The sequence below is a fragment of the Podarcis muralis genome, chromosome 16 (assembly GCF_964188315.1).
Source record: "Podarcis muralis chromosome 16, rPodMur119.hap1.1, whole genome shotgun sequence".
Lineage (NCBI taxonomy): Eukaryota > Metazoa > Chordata > Lepidosauria > Squamata > Lacertidae > Podarcis > Podarcis muralis.
The window spans coordinates 26,701,965-26,715,906 of record NC_135670.1 but is presented as its reverse complement, the minus strand read 5'-3'; the positions used below and the strand labels follow the sequence as shown (position 1 = coordinate 26,715,906).

General features: G+C 44.9%; 2 protein-coding genes across 5 annotated transcripts in view; one reads left to right on the top strand and one right to left on the bottom strand.

Annotated features, from left to right (window-relative positions):
- The window catches only part of RSPH14 (radial spoke head 14 homolog), a 60,446-nt gene that overhangs the window by 7,771 nt on the left and 38,733 nt on the right, over positions 1-13,942 (top strand). The window lies entirely within an intron of this gene.
- GNAZ (G protein subunit alpha z) overlaps positions 913-13,942 on the bottom strand; it is a 40,121-nt gene continuing 27,091 nt past the window's right edge. The window contains exon 3 of the mRNA XM_028709042.2: positions 913-2,969. Within this exon, the coding sequence (XP_028564875.1) occupies positions 2,625-2,969 (345 nt within the window). The 3' untranslated portion in view covers positions 913-2,624. The remainder of the gene's footprint in view (positions 2,970-13,942) is intronic.

Sequence of the window (13,942 nt, the reverse complement as noted above, 5' to 3'; positions counted from 1 at the left end):
GGGAGAACCCTCGCTGCCTCCCAGGATAATCTGCCATGGTCTTCTGCTCTAAGCCTCCACTGAAGAGCAACATTGTAAAGTCTTCTTCCTATAACAAATTGTGCCAGAGCTTCTACTCTTATTAGAGACGTGGTTTGGACTGATCTTTTCCTTCCCGGCAGTCACTGCTGACCTCCACTGGCAGTCTCCTTTTATTGAAAACAAACATCATGAATTCAGCTAGAACTTGCCTGCTAATTTCCTTTAGTAGAAACTGAACTTGGCTATTTCACAATCCTGTTTCAAGTGCTCTTTCTCTCTCCTCTTTTCTGCTCCAGTCCTCCCCCCCCCCACCCCAATTTATCAAGGGGCATGCAGGTACAAGCTCAGCACTTCATTTTAAAATAATGACAAGAATCCATAGATTGCAGTTCCAGGAGAAGAGAGCAGACAAAGGCACTTCCACTGACCTCTGAGGCCTTTTACTTCAGAGTAAAAGGACACCTCTTCCAAAGTGTCACAGCTCATTTTGTCGTATTGCTGCTCTCCTCAAATTGATACTCTACTCAGCAATTGGTCGCTTACCACTGGCACCAGCAATTCTGAAAAACGTTCCTCTTCCTTTAAAGATTGTTGTAGCAATAGGTGTTCATGAGAAGTGCCCCTTGGGGCTAAGCAGCAGGAGAATCCCCTTCTGCCAGAAAGTACTATTCACACCCTTTAACCTCCAGCTGTTTCAGCTTTTTCTGAACAGAATTGTCCCCCATTTCCTATTCAGTAGCTGTACTGGCTTGATCGCATCGCGTAAGCAATTAGAACTAAACAGGTTTTTAATGCCAGAAGAAGGCATACTTGCAGAAAATGACATAAGAACCCAGCTGTGTGGAATCTAGAATCACAAGATCTACAAACATTACATACACACACCATAAATCAGTTAAGATCATTCAGATTTATTTTCTTAAAAGTGGACAGCCGGTAATTTTTGTTATCATTCACTGTTTTCTCTTTAGGTTTTTCTTAGAGCCCTTGGCTGAGAATTCTCACTAATCTTCATACAACTGGGGAACGGAGGGAGGCAGAAGGAGATTGTGTGTGTGTGTGTGTGTGTGTGTGTGAGTGTAAGAGCAAGTGTGTGTATGTGTGTGCATTTATGTGCTTTACGATTCTTGAATGTATATTTATTTACACACTTAGCTTACACTGAAGTCTGTAAGAAGTCTTTTGCAAGGGACAAGGGGGAGAAGAAGGAACCGCCTGGGCACTGGCCCTAGGATCCATGTGAGATTATCCAGTAAGTTCACACACAGCTTCTCAGGCATTCAAACTTAGCTGTAAATTTGCTAGAGTAATATGCCATCCAGTATTATTGGCATACAGGATGAAAGGGAGCCGAGGAATGCATCACTTCCATTCCTTAAATTCCACTAAGTTTTGTAAATTTAAATATCAAGACATTTAAGTATTGTTCATATCACTCATCTGTTCACCTAATAATTACAGCACATTTTTAAAAAATAAACACCCCCCTCCCAAAACAAAACAAAATGACTTAAAAGGCTATATTGTACACAGTTTCATTGGCTCCTGTGTTTAGAAAGGCTGTTGCAAATGTTGCCATACTTGTCAGAATTTCCTTGGAGCAATGGAACAGGATTGTCCGTTGGCACACTCAAAATCCAGACACAAAACAATAATTAAAAAAAATGTATACCTTCATATATCTGTATTTAAAAAAAAACCAACAACACTCAACCACTTATTCGACTTTTAGAGTTTTTGTGAAAGAGCACAAAGATTTGGCAAAAAAAGATGTAAAAGAAGACTTTTGATGTATAAAACTCCTCACTGGTAGAAGAAACACTGACCACAATTTGGCCTTGTCATTACTTAACATTTCCACTCATTTCTTATTTTTTTGCACACATGTTGAAGTTATGAACAACAGAAGGGGCTATACTGGTCAGGATGGCAGGGACTCACAGGGATGATTCTGCGCTATCAGTTCCTTCGACAGAGAGATTATTCATGATAAACCATGGTGCAAAGACAATGTGTGTATCTAGTATGTTTTTTGTACTTGTTGCAAGTTAGGTGCTTGTGCACGCTTGATCCATGTGTACATGATCTACAGGTCAAGTACCAGACTGTAGGTTAAAGGAACCCTTTGCTCAGATATGTCTGTTCTCTAGCCTCTGGTCTCTTCCCTCTTGGGGGTTGGGAGTTGCAACACAGCCCTCTCCCCAACTCACCAGCTCTGCATCATTCCAACAGTATGATGGTTTCTAGGACAATAAGGACAACAATCTGTCTCATTATACATAGAACATGGTAAGCTCTGCTATCTCGTGGGGGGGGGAGGGGGAATGAAACAGACGGAATGAGCCAGTGGATGATGTGATAGTAGTGAAAACACTTCCATACAGTTCAGAACCTCGCCATTTGGTGGGAGGTTTGCACACTCCAAGACATTGTTTTTGCAAAAAGGTGTGTGGGCAGTTGAAGGGATCTGTGAACATACTTCAGATTTCTCCCTTCCGTGACTGGGTCTTCCAAGCACTGCGCCATTGTTTCCACTGTGGCAAGCAGCTGTGGCTCGCCTGTTTCACATCACCTTAAGAAACCAGATTCATCTGCACAGATCCTCAGCAAAGACCAATATACTTGAGGTTGTTCTGAATGATGACGTCTGTCACCGCATCAAACACAAACTGGATATTACTGGTGTCAGTGGCGCAAGTGAAATGTGAATAAATCTCCTTGGTCTCCTTGTTGCGGTTCAAGTCCTCAAACTGACGCTGGATGTAGACAGCTGCCTCCTCGTAAGTGTTTTGGCCTTTGTACTCCGGAAAACAGACTGTCAGAGGGATGCGGCGGATTTTTTCGGCCAGCAGATCCTTCTTATTCAGGAAGAGGATGAGGGAGGTGTTGATAAACCAGTTGTTGTTGCAAATGGAGTCAAAAAGACGAAGGCTCTCAGCCATCCGACTCTGTGGGAAAGGACAGAAGCATCAGCAAGAGAATCGCACACAAAATTACGCAGGAACCTCAACAGCCATAGCCTCCTCAGTGAATAGTCTTAAGGTGCTTCTCACCCAAGCTGCTCCAAAGATGGATTTTCTTTTAAAGAAGTGTTAGCTTGTACCAGCCTTGAGTAGCCTGCTGCCTTCCAGATATTGTTGGATTAAAGCTTCCATCAGCTCCACCCAACATGGCTGTGGTGTCTGGGGCTGATGGGAGTTGAGGTCCAAAATATCAGGAGAGTGCCAGGCTTTGCAAACACTCGTTAATTTAAACTTGGAAACAGCAGATCTCTTTCTCTCTCGTTCTGGTAGAGGAACCAAACAAACACAAAAGGCTTTCACAGCACCAGTTATAAAACAGAAAAACAGTTTTCCAAACTCATGTTCACACGTGCACATCCACACTCCCACAACCTTCTGCATGCAAACCATCCACTTGGCCACAGAGTTACAACCCTTCTCCTTCAGTCTCATTGGCGCCACATAGGCAAATTTATGTGCTGCTTCCTTGCAGAGGAGAAACGCTTTCTGTTTAGAGAACTTCATCACATGTCAAGCAAGTCCAAGACATCATTTAACAACATACATTTTTTATAGCCATCGTGCTGCTAGGATGATTTCGCATGGAGCTGTCCATGGTACACTGTTTCCTATTTAGTGAAGACATAACTTTGAACTCCACTAAAAAACGACGTTTCAAAAGTATTTGAAGTAATCATTTCCAGAGAGGAGGGAGCCCACCGCTCAAGCGCCATTTGTGACCGTTCAAGGCCAAGCATTTCGTCAGGTGCCAGATGGTGACTTCTACATTTGTGTCCGCAGGAAACTTGTACTCCTCTTGCCAAGCACAGCAGAGCAAAAGAACAAAAACCTCCTCCCACTTATTTATTGTTTAGAAATCACCTACATTATCCTAGGTGCTGTACAAAGCTAAGACCACAGACTTACAGCCTAGTAGACATTACAGAAGGAAAGGGGGCTGGGAACGGGAACGGGAAACTAGCAGATTCAGGCACTAATTCCTGATAGAAAAGCTGTTTGTGGAAACCAGAGCCCAAGACCGCTGGACTCCATCCAGCAGAGGCTAGGTACTTCTAATCTCATTTATTTCATTGAGGGGATTAAGCACATACTTGATGGGATTTAAAGTTGCTTAACTTTGCCTGGATTGCACAAGAAATAGTTTTCAAAATTTATATATGTACAAGCAGATCTGCAAGTAGTGCTGTTTTGAACCAGAAAAGCATGGGTGTGGGCAGCCTGGATTTCCTTAGCCCTTTCCAGGTATTACTTGATATAATAATAATAACAACAATAATAACAGCAACACAGTAAGCCAGTGACAATTAACAAGGCCTTTAGAGGGAGAAAGTACATAAATTCTACAAGCTGTTGTCAATCCAAACAATGGCTCGATTTCCAAAACCTGCCATCTGGATGGGCCTTTCTTAGGAGCACCTCAGGTCACCCAAGGTGATGCCAGTTACAAAGAGAGATCAATGTGCCTTGGAGGCTTTTAGTATATGGAAAGATATTCAGAGTTGAGTAATGCAGAACATTCATGTTATGAACAAGTCAAATGCTTATACAAGGCTGAATTCTTGTAACAGTATCTTCCAGGAACTTTAATACAACAAACGGAGAAAATTTGCAGAAAACCATGCAGGGAATAACACTGGCCTGGTTTATACGTCAAGGCCTTCAAGAGAGGAAACAAACCATGTGCAGAGTAGCCTTGGTTCTGGAGAAATCACAAGATAAAGGAAGCAAATCATTTTAAGATGGATAAGCATCCAAGGTCATGCTTGTTCATGCTTTAGAATTCCACATACTACTCCTGGGACTAATTCAAGAGCTCTTACCTTACACCCAACACCCTCCCTTTGAGTCATGTCCTCTCCGCTGCAAATGCCCCTGCAGATTAATGCCATTTGTGAATGATGCTCTTCATTAATGGCTCTGTGATTGAATCACACTCTGAAGCAGCATCACGCTGGAGGGAAGAGAGGAAATTCCAGCCAGATCACCAGCTTTTGTGATTCTGAAATGGAATCCAGACTTTGACAGAATAAAGCCTCACTCTCACTTGCCTCTTTTCAAAACTGAAGGACTCTGAGCCACAGTAGCAAAGTTCCCTCTTGTAATACTTATTTCCCCCCACTTGTGTGATTTTGTCACAGTGTCGCATTCCACCCCTACGTCCTGAAAGCACAACGAGTTCATCTTACACCTCTGGCATTACAGAGCAGTCCAGGGCTCCTCTACTTTCCATCATCATCAACCACTGGCAGCCAGGCTCCCCCTACCCCCCCCCCTGAAATCTTCTCTGTCTAGAGCAGAAAAAGGAATTCAGCTCAGAGGGAAAATCAAGATGATTCACGGAATATTAGATGAGGTAAAATTAGCAAAGGCAAAGCGGGAGAAAAGAATGGTTTGGGGAAGTTAGTCCCCATCTGCAAAGGGGGCTGTGAACTTGGAGTGGAGAGGGATGAAGCAGCCAGCCAGAAGGGCTCCAGCTGCAAGCTTGCATATTGACTATTTCAGAACAGGGTTAATAGCTTGAGCATTGCACTTTGTATGTCTTACATGGTTATCTTTTCAGATGGTAACCAGCCCTGAACTAGTGAAATAAGGTGATACATATAAAAGTCAATCAGTCATTATAACAGCACTTAGCTTGGATCAGCTCTGCCAGAAAATGGCCTGACGGTAGACAACGAGGGAACACACTTTTGTCTAACCACTGTAATTGAATGCAGTCACTTGAAGTTCCTACTCAGGTTTCCATGGAAATAGCAAATAAGCATGGTGATATTATAGGTGTAAATATATTCAGAAACACGGGGAAAGATTGTGTGTGTGTGTTTGTGTGCATCAGGTACTGTAGCGCTGAAGCAGGCACAGAGACAGGCATTCCGCGCAAAGGCTCTCAAAGTGTCCACACCAAGTGTCCCCCAATCAGTGGCGTAGCGTGGGTTGTCAGCACCCAGGGCAAGGCAAGTAATTTGCGCCCCCTAACCCGTGGATTTGCGCCCCCTAACCCATGGATTTGCGCCCCCTAACCTGTGGATTTGCCCTAACCCCAGATGTTGTGCCCGGTGCGGCCGGCCCCCCCTGCACCCCCCACGCTACGCCACTGCCCCCAATGGCAGAGGATTCTTCATAAGTTTTCTGCATATGTGAGCTGAAACTATGCGAAAGAGGGTGGTGGGTGGTACAGAGACCCACAGGCAGGAGCACAGATGTTACTTGGATCGTTTCATAGAGCTGCAGGTTCTTAGGAAACCCTTTATGCTCTTTACAAATGGGATGAGGTAGATGCTCCTGGCAAGGCTTTCAGGCCTAGTACTCCACAGAGGGAGCAGTTGCTACAGCAAGCAGAGAAGCTGTAGTGATGCCAGCAAAGTTCTCCTGGGCCTGACCTCAGAAGCCAGCTTTGGCAGTTGTTAAATGCCTGTTCAAAAGCATAGTTGAGCTGCTTAGCCCCCATCACCAACCCTTGTCCCTCAGGGATCAGAATCCAGGCTGGAAAAGGCCTCCTGCTTTTCCTCCCCACCACCTACCCCAAGCCCACCCCATCAGAAAGCAAGGAGGTGGGTTTGGAGGTGTTTCCTTCCCTCCCTCTCACAGTGACTCGCTGCAGAGGATGTGAGGACATAAAGAGTTCTGCTGCCTCTTGTGTAGTATTTCCAAGGTCCCTGAGGCTTGTATGGGTCGTAGGGCTGAAGGGGCCTTAAAGCCCAGAAGCCTATTTGGACTGGACATGCTCACACCTTTCACCCCAGTCATTAGAAGACTCTAAGTGACAACCCTCTGCACTCGCTGCAGCCTCCTCTGCACTACTGTGCAGCAGTCCATTTTGGAGGTTACAGAAATGCAGATCAGTGTCATGAGGTCCCCATCTTTAAGGAAGCACAACAAATGCAGCTGAGGAAAAGGTATGTCTGTCCCCACCCACCAGCCAACCCTATGTGCTTATTTTATTCCACAGCAAGACAGGAGCCAAGAGCAGCTCAAAGCAGCAAACCTGTTTGCGTGTGTATACGGCAACCTCATCTTCCACAGACAGACTGGGTACAAGCACAGCCTTAGCCAGGCAGCCCCCAAAGGCACCCTTCCCATTGCCTGCAGCTCCCCTCCTGACTGCCGGTACAGAAAGGGGGCAATTCGCCCCCTTTGGTCATAATTACACCAAACCCAGCTGCAGTTTATCACAGCAAGGGCTACTTTGCCAAGATGGCGGCCTGAGGGGGAAACTGTAGCTTAAGCCCCTAATATTTCTCCATTAAAAACTGTCTGCAAATGGAGTGGGTAATTATTTTCCACTGTATACTATTATTCTTGCGGTCCCTCCCACTCCCACATTCACCTCCACATAATCCTTTAAGCATTTACCGTAATAGGGATATATTTCCCTATTAAGCTCTTTCTGAATTTGTTTAAAAATAAAATGGGTCTCTTGCCTTTTCTTCTTTAATTTGCATCAGAGAACTAATGGCAGATTTGGTAATATATTTCCTGGCTGCTGCTTCCACTTTTAATTGTGGAAGCTGCATTCTTGCCTCCATCCATACAAGGCAGCACAGTATTAGAGATTACCGACCACACACTTTAACTGCGCAGATACTGGTGGTTAGGTAAAACCTCTTTAAAACTGTTTAGCAGAGTTTATCTTCTTTCTGTCTCTTGCGCAGAAGCAGTGGACAATGACGAAGTTGTTCTAAAGATGACTCACACAAACTCTGTGAAGTCTCAGTCAAGAGATTTTATTCCCAGACCGGGTACAAGCATTACGGTAGCCAATATATTTTCGACTGTTAACATAAACAGCAATTAACTGCACACTTTCAAACAAAAGTCTTTCATCTCCTACACGTCGTAAATTATAGGAGCAGTCCTTCAGAATATTTTACAGGCAATACTCTTCGGACAGATGTCTTCTTCTTATTTGCACTTCCAGCTGATGATAATTAAGCTCAGAGTGCCACTCCCATATATAAAGGAAAAACTAGAAACTTTCTACTTGTTTCTGGCAGAATGATTCCCTAACACAGAGACCAGTCTGCTTTTCATGGGTGAAGGATTTTTCCTATTCCACCTCCAAAGCCCTATATGGCTTGGGTCCAGGCTGCCTGAAGCAGCCATATCTCCCTATATGAGCCTGTCTGGGCTTTGACATCTTCTGGGGAGACGCCACTCTCAGTCCCACCACCTTCACAGGCACATTTGCTGAGGACATGAGAGAAGGCCTTCTTGATGTCTGCTACCAGACTGTAGAATGCCCTTCCATGGGAGCTTTGCCTGACTCTGCTTTCCTTTTGCTGGCAGGCAAAGACTTCCTTGTTCTAGCAGGCCTTTGGCCACTTAAAGTCTGTTGCGACAGGTCCTTCTGAGGGTGGGTGTTGCACTTTGTACGTTTGCACTTTAAATTGGTTTTAACTAATTTTTAATAGGGTTACAGTGGTACCTTGGGTTAAGTACTTAATTCATTCCGGAGGTCTGTTCTTAACCTGAAACTGTTCTTAACCTGAAGCACCACTTTAGCTAATGGGGCCTCCTGCAGCTGCCACGCCACTGGAGCACGATTTCTGTTCTCATCCTGAAGCAAAGTTCTTAACCTGAAGCACTATTTCTGGGTTAGCGGAGTCTGTAACCTGAAGCGTATGTAACCCGAGGTACCACTGTACTTATTTAATTGGTTTTTTAAAAAAATATTTTTATTGATGGTGTGTTTTTAGCTGCAACTGTCTTAATCAATGTTGTGAGCCAGCTTGGGAGGAAAGTGGGACAAAAAATAAAATAATTAAAAAATAAGTCTGTTATGCCCTGATTTTGCAGCCATGTCACAGTAATACTTGCTCTGCAGTCTAGAGATGAGGGCCTTAAGAGGCCTCCTTAGCTGCAGCACCATAATAAGCACGTTTGCAGGGCTGCAGCTCAAATCTTGGCTCAGGGGGCAGAATCAGCCAATGAAAAGAGAGAGGGGTGCTGCAGACAGTGCCACCCCCACCATGCCAAGTCCTCCTCCTCTTCACCAAATCTGCCCCCAGTGTCTGGGTGCCAGGACCCACAGGAAGCCACTGGGAAAGGAAAACCAGATATGGAAATTATTCTCCAGGTTTTTTGTTTGGTAACAATTAGTTGCACCCTTAAGGCAAGCACTATACCAGGGTGGACAACCTGTAGCACTTGGGCTAATGGCATGTAGGCCAAACCCTGATTTCAAAAGCCCTCTGCAAGCGGTCAGTTTGGGCTTCTGGCAAGAGTGAATTGTACTGCCCTTGATAGTTCATTGGATAGCAGGAAAGGGCGTGTCTCTCTGCTCTGGTCCTAATGACCCTCAAGAGAATGTTGGGGAAGCAGGAGGATGGTCCATCCCTAGTAATGCCTGCTCTGGGAATCTGAGATTGAGGATCCATGGGCTGCTCTGCTCAAAGCAAGACCTGTATGCTGCTGACGCTGCTATGTCAGCATAGCAATCTCTTAGGGATTCACCTTGGCTACAGTACAGGCTTTGAAACAACGTATACTGCACATTTAATTGTGAGGCTTCTCTCTCTATGAATATTGTAACATAGTGTTCACATTATTGTTCAAGACATTGAGGAGGCCACTGCATGGAACAGTGGTCTTCTTCTCTGAGAGATCTTTCACCAAACAGAGTTGTGGCGCAATATTCCGACCCATGCACAACATCTCCCCAGAGCAAGGCACGGGTGGAGGCAGAAATCGGGGACCCCTGCTGATGCCTTCTAAACCAGTTACAATTCCAAGAGGATTAAGCACAGTATCAGTGCCAAAATGTTGCAAATCCATTTTAAGTAGGTAGGCTATTCCCACAAAATCAGAACCATTGGTCGAGAAAGAAATGTAATGTTGCTCAACTCGATTTGATTCTGTGAAGAAGGCAACATTTGTATGTGTGCATATGCATCATATAGGAAGTCTCAATCTGTGTTTAAGGGAACTGGAGGAGTTGGGTGTGTGTGTGTGTTTTAAAGGAGGCCTATTTTTAACAATGCATTCAAGCACATGTGTATAACCACCCCCCAGTATGTCAAGATGATAATGTTGTCACTTTCGAAAATAAAATGCAAAAGGCAGAAAGTCAAGTAACATTACATTGCCCTGTCCTTAAAACTTAACTCCAGTTAAGATGTCTTTAAACGGGGCCTTCCTAAGCACAAATCTTAATTTTCAGCACACATTTTTGTGGTGGTAGGGATCTGAGGATCAGGGTAAGGAGAATGCATCCCTGCTGCCCAGAACCAAAGAAAACCTATTATTCCACTCTAACAGAAGTTGTTTGCACTTATAAATTTTATCTGAAAATTTCAAATAAATTGTTCACGAAGTCTGAAGGGAATAAAACAGTTGGACTTCTGGGATCTCCCACTGCTCTGACTGTTGTGCATGTGAAGCATGGCTGGCCTAGAAGACTGGGTAACCCTTGCCCTAGTGAGGCATTTGGAGAATGGAGCCATGCCTATCTGCTAAAGAGATTAAGACACACCATCCAGGAACTTCAGAAGGAGAGGGGGAGGTGATGGTTTAGCATAGTGGTTTTCATCCAGTGTGCCATGGCACCCTGGGGTGCCTTGAATGATAGTCAGGAGTGCCACAGGCAACTCTGGTCTCCGTCCCGGTTTCCTTCCCTCCCTCCACTGATGCCATATTGCATCTCTGCCTCCCAAAGGCTTGCACAGCTGTTTGTTGCAGCAGCCCTGGCTACAAGCTCTGCAGGTGAGTGGTGTCTCTGGGGATGGTCAGAAGGTGCTGGTTGCCAGGAGCTGAGGTGGCCTTGGAGTAGGCCAGCAAGCAGGCGAGGGAGTCCAGCCAGCCAGTCTGCCAACCCTTGCTGTAGTCCCAGGCCTCTATGGGGCAGTGTGAGGAGGCACCTCTCTTTGGGGCAGGGTGGGCAGCTCAGAGACCAAGGGGTGGCAACATCAGCTGCCCAGAGGACTCCTAAGGAGAAGGGAGAGGAGAGGAGGCTGAGGGAACACTCCACAAGGGAGGGTATTTGAAAAAAGGGTGAGAGGCTGCCAGCTCTGCTGGAAAGCAGTGATACAACTGGGCACCTGAGCCCCACAGGGGTGCCACAGAAAGAATGTAGTTGGTCAAGGGAGCCGTGGACTGAAAAAGGTTGAAAACCTCTGGTTTAGCAGAACAGGCATCCATATGTTACCTAAACAAATCATTGAAATCATTGCAGCTGCCTGACGAAGGAGAATGGCCAGATGCAAGGGAGGGGGGAAAGGCATAAATAATCCATACGTTTAACAGCTCTATAGCAAAGAGCACTTTAGCAAGCGCCCATCCAGCTGCACCTGCTATATGCCCCCTTTACTTGGCAAATATGGGGATCCGCCTGCTCACCCCCTTTGCCCCCAAATCACTTACTTTCTACAATTAAACACACATCTCAACATGCTAGGATGGCTTTTGTCCTCTAAATAATATTGAAGCAGATAAGCCTGTAAACATCATCTGACACGTTGTACTCAAACTTACATGAAGCAGGACCAACATCATCTGAAACATGTGTCTGGTTTCCCCTGTCTGAATCAGAGGGGTCTCACTGTGGAAGCAGCCAATTCCACATGAGTCAGCCGTTCACCCCTCAAGCTAACTCTGTTGACGTGAATAATAGAGAGAAATTGTGCAGAGGCACAGAGGAAAATGCAAGGATGGAAGAATGAGTGCACAAGAGCCATCCTTCTTTCCTTTCCAGCTGGGGCTGCTGCACATGAAATTTGGATAGTGTTGTGCACGAGTCACTTCCCTTCAGAGCCTGGGCTTGAGAATGCCAGTGCCTAGCTCTGGGCTGGACTGACAGTTACCATTAAAGAAACCCCCTCTGTGTTACAGTCTCCCCAGGTTCTGCTGCGAGAATTTAGGATTTACAAGCTAACGATGGAAGGGCACTGCTGTCAGAAAACCTCAGAATGCATTTATGTGCTCCATTACAGACACGTTGTTATGGAAACAGGGGAGGAAAAGAACTGGGGCTGCTGAAATAGAGGAAGCTTCTGGCTTAATATTGGAAGCTGAAATTCCTTGAGCGCGGGAGCAGCACTCCAGTCAAGGCGGTTCCAGCACATCCCACCTGTCCTATGCGGAGTGAGTTCCTAACTCCTCAAATAGAGTTTACCAGCGTTTGTCAATAAGAAAAGGCCACTCACCATCCAAAAGCGAGCCTTAAAACATTTTATTTTCTAACAAAGCCAGACTCAAGCATCAGATGTATTTTCAGGCACCTACATTTAAAAGAGGTCTTTGAATCTCTTTTTGTAGAAAATGCCAGCACAACATTATGACCTACTGAGCCAAATGCAGCCCACTGGCTATGTCCTGTGGCCAGCCAGATGGTTGCTTGACAACTCCCCTGGCAGGCAGTAAAAGAAAAAGTGGGGGTGGGGTGGACAAGCAGATTATCAAGCATTTGGCTTGCTGAGTCACAACTTGTGCAAGCCTGCCTTATTTATTTGTACCCAAATTGACAAATTAAAACATTATTCTTTTGCTTAGGGACTGGCCTGGTTAAATAATTGTACACAGATCTGACACCAGAAATGGCAATCATTCAGGAATCAGTAGGATAACTTTTCAGCCTACTGGGTCTCTCTGTTACAGTGGTACCTCGGTTTATGAACTTAATCCGTTCCAGAAGTCCGTTCTTAAACCAAAACCGTTCTTAAACCAAGGGGCACTTTCCCTAATGAGGCCTCCTGCCGCCCGTGCCCTTCCACTATTCTGATTCCATTCTTAGACCGAGGTAAAGTTCTCAAACCGGGACACTATTTCTGGTTTTGTGGAGTTCGTAAATCGAATCATTCTTAAACAGGACTGTTCTTAAACCGAGGTACCACTGTACTGAGCTTAATGTGGCCATCCTGGAATTAAGCAGCTTTAAAGGGGAACATCCAGAGTGAAATTGCAATTTATGAAAATTTTCAGTTCTAGTCACTTGTGTCTAAATAGAGACCTTGTTCTACTGTCTCAGTACAGATGCATAAAATTTACACAGCAATCCCAAGATGATTCTGTTATCGCCAACCACTGCTACTGTGAAAGGTGACCAGGCTCTTTTTGCAGACACAAGAGGATCACACTCTATGCATTTGATGAAGTGGGCTGTAGTCCATGACAGATTCTGCCACAATGCTCCCACAAGACCCTTTGCTGGCAAAGTTAACAAATATTCATAAAATCTTGTCTTAGAAAATTGCCAGTTTCATCAGTTAAAAAAACCAAAACCCTACAAGCAAAATAAGCAGACTGTTGCATGTCCAAAACATGTTCCTCAATACACGAAACAGAGCACTCTGTCAAACAAGGCTGCATGATACTAGGGCTGTTGGGATTTGTAGTCCAAAACATCTAGAGGGCACTGGGTTGGGGAAGGTCGACATGTACCCTCACTGCCTAGGGCTGAGTTCTCCCAACCACTCCAAGAGTGCTCACTGGAGCACAGAAAAGAGGGTAAAAGGTGCCCATAGTCATTCTTGATACAAACTCTTGGGTTTTTTGTCTGTGTTTTTATACAACCAATTGTGTGTGCCAATTAAGCCCATGCCTCCCGAATTAGTCTCATTTTGGACATCCAATAGTATCTTCATTTTTTTTAAAGGGCACATGTAAAAAAAACCTGTACTATTTTTCATAGTGGTCAATGCTCCATTTATTCTTGGCTCCTTCACACTGAGCAATTGTGTAAAATTCTTGTCTTGATAATATTCCTCAGATTATCTAGTTTAAATGACCGGGGTTATGCATTCCTTTGTCAGGAATGATCATATTCCAGCTTTCTTCTGGTCTAATGTGCGCATATCTTTGCATGCCCACTAAATGTTGAACATGCAATAGTTCCATTACATGAACCATAGCCGTGCTCTGATCCTCTTCTATTGCAGAATCATATTACTTTGTAGGATTGCTAG